Below are 21,372 nucleotides of genomic sequence, written 5' to 3' on the forward strand. Positions count from 1 at the left end.
ACTGAAATGAAAACATAAATGTGAGTGCAAAAGTGTGAATGACAGAGCAAAAGCTAGTGAGACTGAGGAAATAAAATAATGTAAGAAAGTGAAAGGAAGTAGGAATGAGGAAATGGAAGAAAGAGTGGTATAGCAGAATGCAAGGGAGCAAGACTACAGGAGCGACAGACAACGAAATTGTCAGAATGCAAGATTTGAAGAATGAGTTGTTCAAAATGAAATGAGGAATATGTAAAGTGATATTAGACATTTAGTGAAAACAAATGAATGAGTACAAAAGGATAGAATGAAAGAAAAAAGAGAAAATAAGGTAATGAATGACTGAGGTAATGAAAATAGCAGTGTATGAAAATTTCAGTATTAGAGGTCTGGTTAATGACAGAGAGTAAGAAAATTAGTGAGAGAATTCTTTATTCTAATAAGTTTTCCACAATGATTCCCATAAAAGATAGTAAAAATTCAATTAAAACTCAACATTTTACTTTACTAATCTGATTTTTAATAGAATGCAAATATTAATTAGATAATCAGCTATCTGTATTATTTTATATTAAAATCAGATTTATATTAAATTCAGTATATTATATTATAATATACTGAACCAATCATTTTTTAAACAACAAATTAATTTTAATGAAATCTGGATGAGAGTTTCCATTCTTGCAGTTTATTGTCATCTGAAGTGAAAATGAACCGCAATAGTTTTACAAACTATGAATTGTAAATGCTGGTGAATATATATTAATATTCTTCATGAGTTGCTAATCTTAGAAGTTTACAATTTTACATAAAGCAAAAAAAAATTCACAATTCTAGTGAGAAAAACAAAACAAAACAAAAAAACTTAAACTGCAACAATACATTTAATACTTATACTTAACAAGTATAAGTGATACTTGTAATTTTGAAATGCAGTGAAATATAACATTGAATAAGCTGTTAGCTAAATATTGCCTACCCCCCCACACACACACTCAGTAGTTTTTCGACATCGCAGAAAGAGGAAAAGCCGCAACACCCAGAAAAAGGTATGTGTAAATTTCTATTTCTTATGCTACATATACTTTTTGGTAAATTTACACCTACAATGCCCTAAAAATCCATGAGTAAATAGCCAATGACATTCAAACAGGGGCACTCCTAAACTGAAGCAGGCTAAATAGCCGTAATTATAATAGTTTATTAAGAGGAGTAACATGGGAGTTTTCCCAGAAATAATATACATGTTAGCTAAATATTATTTTCATAATAAGTATCAGTGGGGCAAAGACTACTACAACATAAAAAGATATAAGAACTGTTAATTTTAATAATGTCACAGAATAATAAGCATTTAGAAACAAACAGAATTATTAAAAAATTTATCAACACATCTACTCTAGTAAGTATTCATTTACTCAAATACAATGTGTCTACTTCAGAAGTTAACTTATGTAATAATAAAAGTAACTTTTGAAATCAATAATCCTTAAGTATAGAATATATGCTAATATTTATATATATACAGCTAATTCTCTTTTTACACGATTTCATATTACGCGATTCAAAATAACATGGCTTAGAAATCAAAAGCAATTCTGTTTTTACACAGTATATTTTGATTTAAAATGGTTCAAATGGCTTATTTTTAAAATTTCTGTTTGAATTCAGTTTTGTTAAAAAGGGTATTTCCATTATAATTATCATTTCCTAGAATGGTACATATATACTTAAACTTGAATTTTGGGGAACTCCCTCGACATTTTAAATATTTACTCTATGCTACAGAATGTAGACAATTGTGGTAACTACAAAAAAAATCAATTTTTTTCAAATTACAATTCCCCAAAGTTAAGCTGACAGATGATCCGTTATGTTCACTTGCTATTGGTTCCAGATTCCCCAAAGTTCAGTTGGTCCATTACGGGAGGCCCATCTATAAGAAGCTACTTGGAAGGAGTTAAGCTGTTTGCTAAACAATCATTTCTTGTTTACAATTTGAAATGTTTACAAGTCTTGTGTTTTGTTCATGCAATAGAGTTATACAGGTATGTATTAAATTTCGAAGTTTTGTATGTGCAATATCAAATTAGTAAAATGAATTACTGATTATTTTCAGATATTTCTGTAACATTACCCCATTAATCACAATGTCAGATAATTCAGTTAGACAGAAGAAGAAAAGAAAAACTATTTTTTTAGAAACCAATATCCAAATTTTAGATCATTTAGCAGCTGGAGAAGGTTCAATATCCTTAGGGAAATATTTTGGATTGAACAAAGCTACTATGAGAACGATTAAGAAAAATTAAGAGGCCATTAGAAAATCAGTTCTTTATGGAATAAAATTAGGTGCCAGGTTTTATAATGTCATCGTATACGAGAGATATTATAAAAGTGAAGATGGAAAAGGCCCTAGTGATGTGGATAGAAGACTGCTCAGAAAAAGGAATACCTTTAGACGGAAATGTCATCAAACAGAAAGCATTATGGTTGTACAAACAGATTCAGGAAAAGGAGCCGACAACATCAAACAACAATTGTGATTTTTCTGCAAGCACAGGTTGGCTTACAAAATTTCTCAAAAGATACATGCATAATGTAAAAATAAAAGGAGTAGCTGCATCTGCAGGTGAGCTGGCAGCTAGGGAATTTCTTTCAAAACTGTCATCTAAAAGTATTAAAAATGGTGGCTACACTCCTGATCAAGTTTGGAACGCAGATGAAACTGGCCTTTTTTGGAAAAAAATGTCAAAAAAAGTGTTGGTGGCTTTAAAGCAGATAAGGATTGCTGTGACTATTATTTTACAGCAATGCTTCAGGAGATCGTATATTAAAATCACTGCTCATTAATCGATCCCTAAGACCACAGGCAATGAAAGGTGTGGATTTTAGCATATTACCAGTGAGATAGAAGACAAACAAAAATTTTGAGTTCAATGTTTTGTTCCAGAAGTTAAATGCTATTTGATGGAGAAAAATATGGACTTTTAGAACACCCAAATGTGGAATTTTGTTTTATGCCACCTAATATCACATCCTTAATAGAACCACCAGACCAAGGCATGATCGCTATCTTCAAAACTTACTACATAAGAAGAACATTCCAATACATTTTGGATAAACTAGATAAGGATAATTTACTGACAGTTTTGTGGAAGAAATTTTCTATTTTAGATTGCATCAAACTTGCTAAGTTGGTGTTATCAGAATTGAAACCATCAACTTTAAATGCATGCTGGAAAGCTACTTAGCAAGAATGTGTGAAAAAGAAAAACCCTGTACCTTTGCATAAAAATCACAGTGGCACACCCAGAGGGGGGGAGCTCTTGCCCCCCCCCCCCCCCCCAAAAAAAAGAAAAGAAAAAGGAAAAAAAACACTAGAAAATTTTCCAAAAATCTTTTCCTCATTAATATTCATTTTTTTTATTTATGTTATGCCATGTCTTCTATTTCTATACTACTTATGAATTGTGGTCACATAAGGTGGAAAACCCTCTAGCTCTCGGGAATCGAGCATTAGAAATATTATTATTATTATTATTGTTGTTGTTCCGGGCATCTCCAAGGAGTCGACAGACTCATCGAGGGAGGCCCTAACATCATGTAAAGAACAACTATTCGACATTGACACAGCATCTATCATACCTTGCCTTGAACTCATTCACGGTCGTAGCACTCACAACAGACTCAAGAAGCTTATTCCACTCATTCACCACTCTCCAAGTAAAACACCTAGCTCTAACACCCTTGTCAACCATGCTCTTGCCCAGCTTCCATGCATGGGCCACTAGTCCTCCCACCACCAGTCATATTTTCAAAAATATCTTCTGGATCAATCTTATAGAAACCCTTCAGTAATTTGAATGTCTCAATCATATCACCCCTCCTTCGCCTATCGTCCAATCTCTGCAACCCACAAATCTTCAACCTATTCTCATAAGGTTCATTGGACAGACCTGCTATCATCTTAGTCACTTGTCTCTGGATCCTATCCACTTCCTCCCCATCACGAAGAAACCCTGGCACCCATATCTGGGCACAGTAGTCTAGATGGGGTCTTATCAAGGATCGATACAGAGGAACAACAACAACTTGATTGTCTCTGCATATTAAAGTATTTTTCACAAGCCAAGTAATTTGATGAGCTGATTTAGTCACTTTTGCAATGTGCCCCCTAAACTTCAATTCCCTATCCACCAACACTCCCAAATCCTTGGCCTCATCAATCTCCAGGAGTACGGTTCCACCAATGCGATATACTGCTGCTATTCTTTTCACCCCAAAGTGCATAACCTTACACTTTGCCACATTAAATTGACCTCCATTTTTCCTAGCCCAGTCCTCCAAACTATCCAAATCATCCTATAAAATTTTGACATCCTGTGCACTCACAATTGCTCTACCCAACCTTGCATCATCAGCAAACAAGTGAACACTTCCTGTCAAATCCTTTCCTATATCATTGATGAACAAATTGAAAAAGCAGTGATCCAAGAACAGAGCCCTGCAGCACACCACTAGTCACAAGCCTTCTTTTAGACTCCACTCCTGCATAAACCACTCTCTGGTATCTCTCCTTCAACCACCCTCCTATCCATCTCACCAACCCTACATCTATCCCCATCTGCTCCAGTTTACTGATTAGGGTTACATGTGGCATCCTGTCAAAGGCCTTGGCAAGGTCCAGTAGTATCACTGTAAACCCATTACCCCTATCCAGTTCAGCTGTCACTGTGTTATAAAATGTGAGCAAGTTACTGAGGCATGATCTATCCTTCACAAAACCATGATGTCCCCCATACAATATCCCATTTTCATCTATCCAATCCTGTATTCTTTTCTTGACTAATTTCTCTAAGACCTTGACAATGATTCCTGATATGCTAATTGGTTGGTAATTTACAACAGCAGTCTTGGAACCACCTTTATGCAGTGGAACTATTTTCCCCTCTTTCCATCCCCTCGGGACTAACCCAGACCCTAGACTCAAATTAAACAAAATGGTCAAGGGTACTGACAATTCTTTAGCTGCTTCTCGTACAACACAAGCTGGTATACCATCCAATCCCACGGATGTAATGACATTGAATTTATGGAATAGACTACTCACCTCCACTTCATTCACCACAATTCCCGTATAATCCACTGGTTTATTCGTTTCTGCAATGTCACCACCTGGATGATATATACTTGCAAAGTGCTCACTCAGTAACTCAACTATATCAACTGATTCAGTTACCTCCCTACCATCGGCATTCTTTAAAATCATTCTGCCATGTACATTTTTCCTTTTACTTGCTACATATCTAAAAAACTGTTTAGGATTCTCTTTAGTCTGCATGGCCAATGTTCTTTCATAATCCACTTTTGCTTTTCTTTCCACACTTTCCACACTCTGGCCTGCACTTTATACTGTTCATGTGCCTGCGGTCACCTTTCTCCTTAAATTCCCTCCGTAGTTGTTTCTTTTTTTGCAGCTCAAGCTTAATGGTGTTATTCATCCATTTAACCCCTACTTGATTTATTATTCGGATTCTAGGTATACAGTCGGCCATTGCTTCATGCAAACACTTCTTAACTGCCTCCCATGCACTATCAACTTCTAGTCCTTGCAGTTGTACATGCCATGGCACTGAACCAATCAAACTCCTAAGCTTGTCATACTTTCCAGCCCAATAATTCCACATGTACCCTGTCTTAATTGAAAATTCCACACCTTTAGCCACCTCCCAAGTCAAGATCCTATGATCACTCTCTCACCAATTGGTGGCATATTTGTTACAGCCAAATCCTCAGATGAAATTATTAGGTCAAGCACTCTCTGACCCCTAGTATTTTCCATTACATGCTATCGCAAATAGTTATCCCTTAATAACTGCATAAAATCCAATTCCTTCCTCCCGTGTGTCCTCTCCTCACTCCAATCAATGCGACCATAGTTGAAATCTCCCATAATAATTACCCTACTTCCACTCATTTCTTCTATTTGCTTGTGCATACTGTCACCACCATCTTTTCCATCACCTAGTCTATAGCAGCACCCAATTGTATATTTAGTTCTGCTAGCCACAATCTCACACCAAATGGCCTCAAATGTGCTCTTTTCTCTATCCTGCAATTCAACTTCTATTCTCCTTGGCTGTAGCTCATCAGCTATCATCAACAATACTCCTCCCCCCATTTTATTCTCCCTGTCATTCTTGAACACACTATACCTATCACATTCAATCCCACTAGCTATATCATCTACTGTCAGCCATGATTCACTAATACCAAAAACCTGTGGTCCGGAAGTGCCAACCATGGCCAAAAACTCTTCCTTCTTGTTCCTAATACTCCTAGCATTAGTATACATGAATTTAAGACCCCCATTAGCCCCAACCCTACCTTGATGCCTTATATTAACTATCCCACTCTGATTTGTTGTCCTTATTCACTCGGGCATATTATATTCATTCATACATTCAACTCCCTCCCTAAGGACTGTATATCTACCCCCCCCCTTAATAAATCTAGTTTCCCAGAATTTGCACATCCACTACATTCAGCAACACTTTCTCAAGTCTCCTTACACCGTAACCATTCAAATGCAAGCCATCCATCTTATATAGATCCTTTCACCCATCGAACTCACTCCACACATCCACAAATTCCACACCACTCGTCATACATAACCCACGCATAAAGTCATTCACAATTATGGCCCTCCTTTTAAACATTTCACTGTCATACCGTGGCAAAAGACTAATCAGTCTAACTCTCTCACTCTTTTCTTTTGCTACCTCAAACAATTCATTCAGGTCTTCTATCATTTCCATTTTAACTCCTTTCAAATCATTCGTACCTGCCACAACAATCATTTCTTTCACCCTTTCCTTTTGCTCTCTAATAGACTCAGTTACATCCTTTATGGTCGCACCAGGTTGGTACGATTTTGTCAAATCCTCTACTAACACACCTCATACTAACGAGTCTCCATACAGTACTCTATCCTTCATTTTGTTCATGTTCACACTCATACGCCTATTTTTCCTGTCATACTTTTTATTATTGGCTGGTTCATTCAGTCGACTTTTGCTCATACGCTCTAGCTGCTGTTTTGCCCTTTGTATCGCACCATTCAACAACGCGATCTCACTCATTGCATCTATCTCATCTTTTTTATTCTCTGTAAAACCATTAATACTATCATTCACACTTTCTACATTCACACTCTCACAATTCTCTGGTACAACCTCGCCATTTCTTGTCATATCCCTATTTTCTTCATTCTGAAGTTTGACAAAAATATCACACTCGCGATCCGAAATACACTTCAATTCCTCATTCTCTCTACATTTTCTACACACATTCACTCCTTTATTATCATCTAACCACACTCTGACCGCACTCCGCAAAGCGTACATTTCGCAGATAGTACACTGAATCATCTTCTTTACATTACCGTTCTTGAAAGAAGATGGCGAAACATCATCACTAGCCGCCATTTTCCTTCGTACTGAAGCCATACTTACTAGTAACGTATTTTATCAAATTATAAATTATAAACACCAAAAGCACACAAACAGACGCACTAAGATACGCAAGGCAAACAAAACTACGCAATATTAAAGTAAATTTATCAACGATAACTGAAAATAATGCTTATCATATCAGGAGCTTTCACAAACACTACACACTACGAATTCCTCTAGCGGCGATTTCTCAACATAGATTATGTTATAAAACACTTTAGTACACTAACTACACTAATATACTAAAATTACACAATTAAATCTAACAAAATATTAATAAATCAACAAAAATCACAAATCTTTCAGGAGCTCTCCGATAGTATGTCCTTTCACTGGCTAGCCTCGACACCAGACCTATTCAGCTCGGCTCTCCCCAAGATTAAATCCTGAGTGCGCCACTGCAACTGAATATTCCAATATCATCAGATTAGCACATGCAGGTGGCGGAGAAGGATTTTTATGAATTTTCATCTGCATATATTAGAGAATTGATGGTTGACAAGACTGTTAGTGATGACAAAATAATAGAAGCTGTCCTTGAGAATCTCGATGAAAAAGAAAAAAGTGATGATGATGATGAAGCGATTCCACTCACTGCAGGAATAATTAAAGGGCTTCAAATGGCTAGTAAAATGCCAAGTCATTTTACACATGATCCAAATACTGAACGAGTTGAACAGTTTAAACATGAACTGAAGTCATATATGGTGTGATATGAAGAATTATACAAAGATATAGTCAAAACAGGATCTCAACAATTAATTACCAAGTTCGTGGTAAAAAAAAAACCAACCTTCAGAATTATTGGAAATTAGTGCTAATTTAGTTCCTTTTACCGAAGAAAATGTTTTGCCAATCCAGTAAGAACACGATGGCCAAAGTGTTTCAAGTGATGGAAGTGATTTAATTCCAGCCTCACACAAAAGAATGTGGCTACTGTCAAAAAGTGATGGCAAATAAATTTAACTAATAACCGTATGCATGGGTATTATTTGGGCCATTTCAAATTTCTGTTTTATTAGTGACACACTATTTTCTTTAAGAAAGATACATATGTACATACTTTAAATAATAAATATTTAAAATAAAAAATATTCAATTAAAATTAAATAGAGTTTTATTCAATGATTTTAATATGTTTTGTTTGAAAATAACTTATTGTTTGTATCAGGTTTTCACATCTGGAATCATTCTATTTTTTCATATGCACTGTATTCTTTTTTACACTTTTTTTATCTGGAACCAATCTACGTGTAAATGGAGAATTGGGTGTACTTTTATTTTTTATTAGCAAAAATTTTAAAAAGCAGGAAAAATAAAAGAAGAAATGATACCAAAGAAAAAGTGGGAAAGGCAGGAGCCATGATGACTAATGTTATTTTAGTTACAAAACAGATTTATTTCAATTTTTTTTTTGAAAGCTATTAACAAAATAATATATCCCCACTACTCCTCTCCCCACACATTCCTTTCTGGTTATAACTGCTCTTCTTACAAAGACTTTTAAGGTTACATGGTGGTCAGCATTCATAGTGAAGAATTTATGAAGACACAACACACGTGTTTGAATAATTACTTTACTTAACATTAAGCAAGTAACAATCGACATTTAGACCTCTGTATTGAGGCCATCATCAGGAAAGCATACATATGTACAATATACAAGCTACAAGCTGCTGCATGATACAAAAGTAAAATGAATCTAAATGTTTGTTAATCATTTATTATAGCCTGACCTCTTATGAAAAAAAAAAAAAAAAACTACATTAAACTCTTTCTACAGTCCTTTCATACTGAGATTTTCTTCTGTCCGAGGTTGTTCTGGTTGCTATATGGGTCGAAGATAGGTCCTCTACATTCTTGGAATAATTAATCCATCATTTTTGTTCAGATTTGGATGATGTTTTAGCATTTAAATTTTCTTTCAAACCAGGTTTTGGTGCAGTATAGGGATTTAGTGCCTTTCTAGTCAATTCTGTGGCATGTCTGGAGTGTGTGGTCTGATAGGCCTGTTTTACCATATTGGAGGTATTTAAATGTGGTGTTTGTGTTCATCTTTTCTGATTGGGAAAGTGTGTCCTGTTTCCCCTATGTACGGTAGGTTAAAGGTACAATGAATTTTGTAAATCCCTGGGTGGATGAGGTATGGAAGAGGTTCTTTGGAGGAGCTAAGTAAATTTCTTAATTTTGCTGGGGGTTTGAAGGTTGTCTTGATGTTATATGTGAGTAGTGATCTATCTATTTTTTCTGAAATGCCCTTAATGTAGGGTATGGCTATGGCATTCTTGTGATTTTTTTTTTATTATTTTAGCCATTTTTTACAAATGTTTAGTTAATGATTTCAAATTCTTGATTCAGAGATTGTTCATTGAAGCAAATTGTTAGGGCTCTGTGTTTGAGGGTGCTGATGATGCCTAGTTTTTGTGTTGGATAGTGATATGAATTTTTATGTATGTATTGGCCTGTATGTGTAGGTTTGCAGTAGAGACAATGAAGGAGAGGCAGTCTGAGGGAAGACGTATGTCTAGAAAAGGAAGAGAGCTGTTTTCAATTTCGATGGTGAATTTGTGTTGTTTGTTCAGGTTGCTTAGGAATGTATTTAATGTTTCAAAATAATTTTTATCTCCAAAAAAGAAGGTATGTTGTAGGTAATTATTATTCTACCTACAACAAGCTCTAATTTCGACCAGCCTAAGTCTGCTCAGATATGTTGATGATATTTTTGCCATTTGGCCGCACAGCTGCGAAACATTAAATACAGGAAAACTTTGCTAAGAAAAACATGTTAAGTGAATATATAAACAATAGGAATAATTATAATTCATCCATCAGTTAACGTAAATTTGAAAAAAAAATTATGTATGATCTATATTAGAGGATAAATTCATCAAAGATAATAAAAATCAATTACTTAAATTTTTATTTAATGTCTAAACATTTGATTGAGCTATTTTTTACAAAAAAATTAAGTAAAGATGTTTGAATAGTGCTCAACTTTTTCATCTTGTCATGCAATTTGCGATAGCTGGCGATCACTTTATCAAGATTTCAGCAGACTTTGAAACTTCATTCTAGGATAGCATTAAACAAAAATTTCCCTAGCATGCTCAATGTGATTGAAAACTAGCTGAAGTTCTTGAGCTAGTTTTCAAGTGCAGTTAGCTTCTAGTTGTAACATTCTCTTCTTGCTTGCACTCCTTATCTTCTTCTTCTTCATATGCATGCTGTTCTTCTAAATGAAGGAGATCGTTCTCTCTTAACTTCTGAATGGGATTTGAGCATATAGTCTGAAATGTAGACTCACTGTGTCCCAGGTCTCGCACAATCATTGTATTACTAGCACCACTTTTATGTCTCTTAATGAGTTCCAGCTTTTCCTCTAACATAACTACTTTTCATCTCTATAATAAAATTAGTTTAATCCTTTATCCAAGTGTGAGCAAACAAAGTTTGCGCCTGAAGTATCTTCAGGACTAGGGTAAGGTGATACAACAACCCATGTATCAACAACCCATGGGTTGTTGTATCACCTTACCCTAGTCCTGAAGATACTTCAGGCGCAAACTTTGTTTGCTCACACTTGGATAAAGGATTAAACTAATTTTATTATACTCTAACCAAGTGAAAAATAAACTTTCAACACTTTTCATCTCTATTTATTACTGCCATTTTCTTTATCAGTCATTCTCTTTTCCATATCAGGGGTTGAATATAATAAAGCCTTGTTGGTATCTAAATTAAAGCAAAATGAAGGAAAAGTGATTGAGCAAAAGTTAGCACACGAGCTTGCGATAATTGCTTTGAGCCAACTGCCAAGTGCTGCCAGCCCCCACCTGCAGCACTGCCTGCTACATTGAAAAGTGCCGCCGCTCACTGCAGATTGGCGGAAAAGTTTCACATAATGTAAAATTTTGCATAATGTAAAAAAAATCATGTTAACTGATTAATCTCTCGCTTAAAGCGGAAATAGTATCATTTCACTCAATCGCGCTAACTGATTATTGAATTCGCATTAAGCGAGGTTTTCCAGTACATTTCTAAGCCACCTGAACAAACAACACAAACGTATCCAATTCGCTGTCAAAATCGAAAACAACAACGCGCTTCCTTTTCTAGACACACTCATCACGTCTTCCCTCAGGATGCCTCTCCTTCATTGTCTACCGCAAACCTACACATACAGGCCAATACATACATAAAAATTCATACCATCATCCAACACAAAAACTAGGAGTTATCAGCACCCTCAAACACAGAGCTCCAACAATTTAAAAAATGGCTACAAATAAAAAAAGTCCACAAGATCCTCCATAAAAATGGCATTAAAAGCAAAAAAGATTACAAGAATGCCATAGCCATACTCTACATTAGGGATATTTCAGAAAAAATAGATATAGTATGTCCACAGTTTCTAGATATCTGCTTGGCGAATTGCCAAGAATTGTCGATTCATGCTGAAGGGGAGAAAGAAACGAAGGACGTACGAATTGGTCGACAACATGCAAAATCACGTGCTTTATAGGTAAAATTTTCCAAACTGTTATACAAGCAACATAGTTAACTACAATGATCATAAAAGAGAAGTTAATTTTCCGACGTGTAATAATAAACAACTCATCCCACAATACAGACTGATTACCCTATTATCGGAATGGATTCTCCTCCTGTTGACATGCGCAGAAGTGTCGAAGGGTCTCGAATCTGTGGGCGTACTATAAAACTTTACTTAAATACAACATCAAGACAACCTTCAAACCCACAGCAAAATTAAGGAATTTACTTAGCTCCTCCAAAGATCCTCTTCCATACCTTGCCCACCCTGGGGTTTTCAAAATTCAAGGTACATGTAACCAACCTTACATTTCTTATATTCCAATTAGAATAGATGAATACAATCACTACATTAAATACGTCCACTATGGTAACAGGTCTGTCAGACCACTCACTCCGAACATATCAGAGAATTGACTGGAAAGGCACCAAGTCCCTACACCGCACCAAAACCTGGTTTGAAAGAAAATTCAAAGAAGCTTGTGAAATGCTAAAACAGCATTTCTCAAACTTTTCCTATGATGGAACACCTTGGTTAGTCGAGTATCATCAGTCTCATATTCAATGTAAAGCTAAGCACACACTATTGCTGCAGCATGCTGTATCGCATTGCAAAAATGAGACAGTGCACACTACAGGCATGCCGGGCTGCAGCGCATCACATTAACCTTGCTTGTGACCGCACGTTTCCTAGAATAGATACCTCCATACTTCACTCGTGCTCAGAGGTGTCGACACCCATGGGCAGCTGTCAGCCAGTGGCTGAGTCAAGGCGTGCGCTGGCCTTAATAACACAATCCATGTGCAAAGTGAGAAGCACCTGATTTTCAAACATGTTTGAACTTGTCGCAGCATTTAAAACCATTCCAGGCTCATATTAATTTCGATAATTTTTTACAGAACACTTATTCACTTTCCATGGAATACTGGTGATTCCGCAGAACATAATTTGGGAAATGCTGTGCTAAAACATCATCCAAATCTGAACAAAAATGATGGATTAATTATTCCAAGAATGTGGAGGACTTATCTTCAACCCATATAGTAACCAGAACCCTAGACAGAAGAAAATCTCAATACGAAAGGACTGTAGAAATAGTTTAATGTAATTCCAATTTTTTTTTCTCACCAACAGTCAGGCTAAGATAAATGATTAACAAAGATTTATAGTGCAGCGGCATGTAACTTGTATATTATACATATATATGTTTTTCTGATGATGGCCTCAATACAGAGATCTAAACGTCGATTATTACTTGCTTAATGTTAAGTAAAGTAATTATTCAAACACATGTGTTGTGTCTCCATAAATTCTTCACCATGAACGGTTATAAACAACTTCAGAATTTAAACTGTTAAACAGACGGAAAGGGTTCAAGCATTTTATAGATGTCAAATGTCTCAATGAAAGTTATGATAAAATTTAGTTTTAGTATTTTGAAATTTGTTGTAAAAGTTTAATATATATTATACATCAAGATTTCTAAATTTAAACATCTTGAGCTTATAAAACTAGTACTACTAAAATTACTTCATAAACTGAATTCATTCTATGCTAGATAAGAAATCATAAGACCTACTAACTCACAAAGCAGAACTGACTATTCAAAATTAATTTTCTTGTTAAGTTAACACCTTGAGAATTTAAGCATAAATATGTTATTTTTATATAAGCAATTTGAAAATGCAAAAGGATAAATAAGAGGAAAAAATAATGCTTTTATATAATGTCAAACATTCAGTATTATGTGAAAAAAAAAAAAAAATCAGTACTTACCTAGTATTTTAAAAAAATCTGGTTCAATACCAATAGCATTAAATACCTGAAATGAGCAGATAAGTTTGTTTGTTGGTTGGTTTTTCTAAAGTTGAAATTTTAAACAATGCAATTAAATAAAAATAGTCATTCCCACCCTATATATGAAACATTATGAAGCATACAGAAGGAGAATTCATTTACACTGGTGAAGAAAAATAAAAGTTATTCATAATGTAAATATAGAAAAGTTAAAAAATAGAAATAATTGTTGCATGCATAATAAGAGAAAATTTACTAAAATAATTTATTCAAACTTCTGTATCAGTTATATTTGGATACTTCATCAATGAAATATCTATATACAAAGCGGTACACCAACAACAGACCTATTAACTGTTGTAAAAATGAAACACAATAAATAACATCAACAGCACTATAAATATAATTGGGTTGCAAAATAATCTTAAAAGTAACTTCAAATAGCTGCAGCAAATAAGCTTGGTAATTTATTCAAACTTCTGTATCAGTTATATTTGGATACTTCATCAATGAAATATCTATATACAAAGCGGTACACCAACAACAGACCTATTAACTGTTGTAAAAATGAAACACAATAAATAACATCAACAGCACTATAAATATAATTGGGTTGCAAAATAATCTTAAAAGTAACTTCAAATAGCTGCAGCAAATAAGCTTGGTCTTTGGATCAGATTCTATGGATGGTATTAACTGAGTATGCAGCAATTCATATTCCTTGAGAAAATAAATTTAGTTCCCATGCTGAAAGAAGTATCTTCACTGTCTTCTTTTTCTTTACTCAAAGTAATGCTTTTTATATAAATATGGCACATCAAATTCACAGGTGCTAGTAGAAGTAGGTAGCCATTAAAAGATGGAGGGAAAGTGGGAATATTTCTCAACAGTGGTGTAATGTAACTGTAAATTATATGTATTTAGAGTTCTTGCAATATTGTCTGGGTTGGGTCAATTCTAATGGTGTCAAGATGATCAGACTTAGATATGCTCTGCTTTTTAGATACATCTCTCAATCAAGGACTACATTTCATTCTAGCCAGGGTGCACTTGATGGACAAGTTCTTGCAAGCAGCAGAACTTGCCATAAGCTCTGTGAGATTTTTATTATCTCATGTTTATGGGATAATGGGACTCACTCTCTGCGAGCATGCAGTAATCCCTCAATTATCCAACACAGAAGGAGAACAATTTGCCAGTCAGATAATCAAAAGGTTGGATATGGTCTGTGAGAAAGAATTTTTAGTATCCAAAGTTAAAAAATATTTAGTATACCATGTTACATAAACTTTACAAAGTTTATGTAACATGGGAGAGACTCGTTATGAGATGAGTGTATGTGTTGTAATCTCTCAATTATTTAGCCACAGCAGAAGAACGACTTGCCAGCCAGATAATTGAAAGGTTGCATAACTGAAGGAACAAAATCCAGTTCAACCTTAAAAACAAAACCTGAACAATTCAATGGTTTATGGGTAGCAGTATAAAGAACATTTGCTTTCCAGCAATGTAGGTGAAGAGATCGGTAAGATTATGGAGATGCTTTCTATTTGTTTGCAGAGTGGGGATTAACAGATGAAGTGATATTGGAAGATATGGTATATACTCTAAAGCAAAATGAAATACTGGTAGTGCATTATTTATTTATACCAATATTTTGTTAGCCATATCAACTAACATCATTATCAGAGTACTAATAAGAAAATCAATACTGGAACCAATTAAAGAGAGGACATGATATAACATGCATTGAATCACACAGCTAAAGAGCTCTAGTATATTTTGTATAGAGAGCAACGACATTATATCAAAGCCTACCATAATTCTGTCATTGTTTAAAAGCAAATCTTAACTCTGAAAATGAAATCAGATGTGTGTGTTTTTAATAAATCAGAGATAATTATAGCTATTGACAATATTTTGGAAAGATATTTAGCTACTAAGGAATGCATAATGTGTTATGTATTTACAGGTTATCCCATTTTAAGCAGACAGGATGAGCTGTTGACTTCCATCTTGAAGAGCATAAGAAATACATATGCTATCATCATTTCAATGAGACTAGATTAGCAAACCCCTTTCTAAAATTACTAAAGTGTAAAAGTTATTTTTCATAGCAGAATTTTCAGTCTAGTTTCTTGGCTATCCTCTGTGCTAATAGAAAACAAAATTACAATAATGTTTAATTTTTCTCTTTTTTGCATGTTTCAATGCAGGATGTGAATATGGTTAGAAACTACAATAATCAACCCCTACCAACACCAAAAATAATAAATAAACCAGAGTAGTTACATTCAAATAAAAAATATAATAAATGAAATAAGTAAAATTGCAACAGCTGTGTGAAGCATTCAACAAAATTACCTACCAGGTGAGAAAGTTTATGATAAACCAAACCTAAATAAGAATGACTATTGAGTAGACTCGGAGCTTTCTTTGTAGATTCTTTCTAATGAATAACAGCTTTTATGAAGCACTTCAATTTTGTTCCTATTCAACTTTCTCTCTGTGCTCCCATTGCTTAAGATTATGTTATTCCTATAACATGACGGCTGAAAGGCAACTTCAACAAGTAAATGATCATATAAGTCATACCAAGCATTCTTAGTAATGAGCTCAGGTTTAGAGAAACAAAACGTTTCTGTACATTTTTTCCAAAAACACCATCTTCACTCAGACCTAGATTAGGGATGGGATAAACTGTTATCTAAGTAGCATGATAAGCTAAGTTTTTAGGACTTGTTTTTGACAAAAAAAATCATTACATTAAATTCCTTGCATATATTTGTTGACAAAGTGAAACATGCATGAGACTATTAAATATCACCCATCTCTTCTGAAGAATGGAGTGCTGTGCTTCTGCATGAGAAAAATATTCAGAGCCTTTATATCAAATCAATCAAAACTGATTGCTCACTTCAGCAGAGGTAGTTGTCAGTTTACTATGCTCTAAAAAAATAAATAAATCTTAGCCTAACCCAGATGCACTAGTATTTTTTCCCTATATGAAGTTCAATATGATAACATTAGGCTGCCATTTGGTCCTTTGGTGCATGTGTGTGTGTGTGTGTGTGTGTGTGTGTGTGTCAGAGGGGGAGAGAGAGAGAGAGAGAGAGATTATACAAGCTTTTAGCTTGAATGTAAACAACATTATCTGCACTGAACATGATACGCTTCCATCATGCATCCACTTCCCTCTCCTATTCTGCTAAGGACAGGACCAACTAATTAGGGAAGTCATTTACTCCATCATGATGCCTACCTGTAGCTGTTTGGTGCTGCAAAGTGGAGTACTCTGATTTCTTACCTAATATCAATGGTTTGAGATCTGAGTCCTCTGTTGGTTGCAGTAACTAAGCTGAGCTGCATGCCACATAGCCTGCACTTGAAAACGTTACCAAAAATGCTTGATATATACAAACTCACTGAATTTTTTAGAGGCTACCTGTTCTCTTCTATGCAATACACATCCAGTACTCTATGATATTCTACTATTATTGTATCAATATACATCATCAATTTTGATGTATATTGATGCTGGATTCTGAGCCACACTGGAATCAAGAGACACATGTATTTGCTAGATTTGCTCAGACTTTCTGCATGTACTGTTTGCTCCACACCGACAGACTAGGGTTTCTTTTCCTATGCAGTATGCAGCTCTCATCCTGGGAAATCCTGAAAATGGTGATATATTAAAAAAATGGCTTTTTTTTTTTAATGTTTGATAACATACCCATTTAGAATTGGGATAATTAAATATTTATGTCTAGACAACCATTCACACAATGTAATACTTGAATTGTTGATGACCAGCATAAATTTTATCATGTTAGTCATCAACAAAGGATGAATAAAAGGCAAAAATATTATATTTCTTAAATTAAGTACATTTTTAAATTAAAAAATACAAATAAACAAAAACAAAATTCACCAGAAAAAATAATTTTATTATTTTTATCTAAAATATATTTTAAAATATTTATCTTGAAATATTTCAAGAATCAATCAAAAATTTTAGAATAGTTTCTTAAAAAACAATAACACAATTGATACTTCTATCACTAAGATGAAGTCTCAACCTGCTTATAAATAAACCAACTGCAGAAAAGGTGCTTTCTGATTCAACAGAAGTTGGAAAAATTGTTTTCAGTGCATTAAATAAATTCATAATGTTTGAAACTTTGTGCCTAATTATCTCAAATGATGGAAGTTCTTGTTTCAAATGCTTGTTTAAACTTTAAGCCTGACCAGCTGGCAAATGTGGAACCACATTTGCCAGCTGGTCAGGTTTTATTTTACATTTTGCACTTTCTCCTTCAGAGTTCTTAATAAAATATTGCTAAATCAAATTAAATTATTCTGGATCAAACAAATGAGGGGATTAAAATAAAATAAATTAATTAATAATAATAAGGCAATAAATATATCTCATAATACAGATAGTCAATAGCAAATGAGAACCGAATCTGTAGGCAGGGTCTAGAATATCAAAACTTAAATATTCCACTATGAGAGTAAAAATTATTATTCATTATTCAAAAATATTGTACTCAGGAAATGAGTATATGTAAAACAATTAATTTGTACATATGCATTCCGATCTGATCATAAATGTCTTTTATATGTATATACTGCACCATTCAGCTTTCAAAAATTTGTTTTCTTGTACATAAGATGTTAACACTTATTTAGCTATTTATTTTACACACTGATTACTGTGACCTTTGTTACAACAGTAATCAGTGTGTAAAATAGTACAGTATGACATCAGATGTTCTTGCACCACTAAACTGCAAAACAATTAACCACTCTGCTTGCTGGCAAAGTAGTCAGCAATTACGCATTCTGCATTTGAATCCAAATGACTCCACAAATGTTCTTTTATGTGTTGGTGGTGGTGGGGGGGATGAAATAGCAATATTTTAGTCTTACTGCATTTTCTTACTGCGGAAAAAAGAGCAGGCCCAGATTCCTTTACAACGGTCTTCCTCAGGGCTCTGTGTTATCCCCTATACTTTTTAACATCTATGTATATGAAATACCTCATACCAGATCAAGCAAGTATATGTATGCTGATGACCTAACGATCTTACATCAATCCACCTCCTTTACCAACCTAGAATCAACCTTGAATACAGACCTGAACACCCTGGAAGAGTACTTTAAGCAGTAGTACTTGAAGCCAAATCCAACGAAAACAGTGTCCTCCATATTCCACCTGTACAATGCAGAAGCAAATCGACAACTCAACCTTTCTTTCTTTCTGTGGAAAAATGGTAGAACATGACCCTCACCCAAAATACCTTGGGGTGAACCTGGACAGAAACCTAACCTATAAAAGGCACATTATCAACCTCTCCAATAAAATTAAAACCAGAAATAATATCATTTCAAGGCTTTCTGGAACAACCTGGGGTTGTGGTGCAGAAGTCCTAAGATCGTCTGCACTAGCCCTCGCATTCTCTGCAGCAGAATATTGTGTCCCTGTCTGGGAAAGAAGTACACACACACTAACATTATAGACACCCAGCTAAACTCTACCATGCGCACAATTAGTGGGACAGTGCAAAGCACCCCTCTCTCCTGGCTGTTTGTTTTATCTAACATTGCTCCACCACACATACGGAGAAGACAAGCCTCGATTAAGGAATTTAATAAAGCAGTGAGCAACTTACTCCTGCCCCTACATCAAACTCTCATAAACCCACCTAGTCTAACACCTCAAATCTAGAAAGCCTCTCTGGTCCATGGACGAACTCTCTTCAGCTGTGCTGCCATCAATATCTGACATATGGAGAGAACACTGGTCCAACAATCTACCAACAAATGGCTTCCTGGTAGAAGATCCCTGTGCTCCGTAGCACAGGTTTTGATCTTCCTAGGAAGATTTGGTCATCAATAAACAGGATCAGAACAAGTCAGGGCAGATGTGGCTACCTTCTACATAAATGGGGGCTTTCAGATCACCCGTATTGTGATTGTTCTCCTGTGGCTCAGATGATTACTCATATTGTGTATGACTGCCCAAGGCGCCAATTTCAAGGTGGTGGTCTACAGGACATCCACAAAGTGATGGATGAGGCCTTGAATTGGCTTTCCAGCCTGGACCTTGACCTGTAGGTAGTGTGGCGGTGGTTATGGAGGAAACAGAAGATCACAGTCCCATCTCACCACGAAGACATTATTCTCGTAGTCACTCTCATAGTCCTCGTCATGATATCAACAGAATTCCTCCTCATGTTAGAAGATGATGATGTAATGTGAAATGGGCCCCCTCTAATGGATCAAGTTTTCTCACACAAGACACAACTGCTCTCTAATTAAACCTAGAATACAGCTACATTTATGTTGTGAAGTGTTGTGAGAACATGCAGCCTTGTCATACTTGTTACAGTAGGAAGATAATTGTCCCTGGCTTGATTATGACAAGTTACTTTTGCTTTATTTAAAAAAAAAGAAAAAAAAAAGGAAAGACTTAGAAAGATGGTTGTGCCTTTTATGTAATGAACTTTTATATGTTAAGATTTTCATCATTTGTTGCTGGAAATTGTGATTGTATTTTTCACTTACCAGTGTCATGTAGCCATAAGCATAAATAAATAAACAAACTGCATTTTCTCAGTATTTTCTTAGGCAAAGTTTTCATTGAGAGCCAAACGCTGAATTTTATTTGAGTTCTTTTAAATTCCAGGCAGCAGAAAGATATAAACTATTTTTTTTTTTCATTTCTCTCTTCCTTCTGTCTCAGATCTAAATCTGTTATAAACCAAAAAGCTTTATCTAAAATTTTCCTAAATGTAAAAATGATCAGCTTATGGCACCAACAAACTCTTAGGTTTTACATATATAACAGCTTCAAGTCATTCTCTTTTATGTTTTTTCTTATGTTCTAGGGTACAATAAAACAGCTGAGAATAAAAAGTTTCTTTCATTTACAAGAAAGAATGTTCCAACTATACTGCTGAGCTACATGTAATACAGAATGAATTAAATTACATAAAACTGAAATGATGCCAAAGGTGAATTATTTATACCAATTCAAGCTCTTTTAGGCACTTAGAAGTCTGGTATATTGACCACATTTGGTGCTCTCCCAGGTCTAATATTTGCTCTATCAAATAAGAGAGCTCAATTTGGACTGCTATCTGTGTTGGATCCAAAACTACACTAGGATCAAGGGAAATGAGGGTGTAGATACTGCATCTAGGTCAGCTCCCATCATCTGCCTGTTCTCCTCTACGTGCATTACAGGCAGATTATAAGATAAAACTTCATATCTCAGTGACAAACATCATTTAACAGTGAAAATAACAAGCTATACCAGATTAAGCCTAAAATTAAACTGTTGTAATCTAGTCTGCATGGGTTTTGCAGACAGAAAGTTGTTCTTGCTCAGTCTGTGGCATAGGCTATAGTCATCTTACACCCTCCTGTGGCTTTGTGCCAATTACCATAAATTGTTTAGTTGGCCACACTCATTTTGTCATTGAATGAGATCATCATTTCAGCACTTTCAATAATCTC

The 21,372-nt window shown here is 34.9% G+C and overlaps 1 protein-coding gene across 1 annotated transcript in view; it reads right to left on the bottom strand.

Moving 5' to 3' along the window:
• The window catches only part of LOC150095413 (uncharacterized), a 284,955-nt gene that overhangs the window by 124,192 nt on the left and 139,391 nt on the right, over nt 1-21,372 (bottom strand). The window contains exon 7 of the mRNA XM_090410362.1: nt 13,825-13,870. Within this exon, the coding sequence (XP_090266488.1) occupies nt 13,825-13,870 (46 nt within the window). The remainder of the gene's footprint in view (nt 1-13,824; nt 13,871-21,372) is intronic.

Source organism: Typopeltis vanoorti, chromosome 20 (genome assembly GCF_054136105.1).
Source record: "Typopeltis vanoorti isolate ZY-2024b chromosome 20, IOZ_Tvanoo_1.0, whole genome shotgun sequence".
NCBI lineage: Eukaryota > Metazoa > Arthropoda > Arachnida > Uropygi > Thelyphonidae > Typopeltis > Typopeltis vanoorti.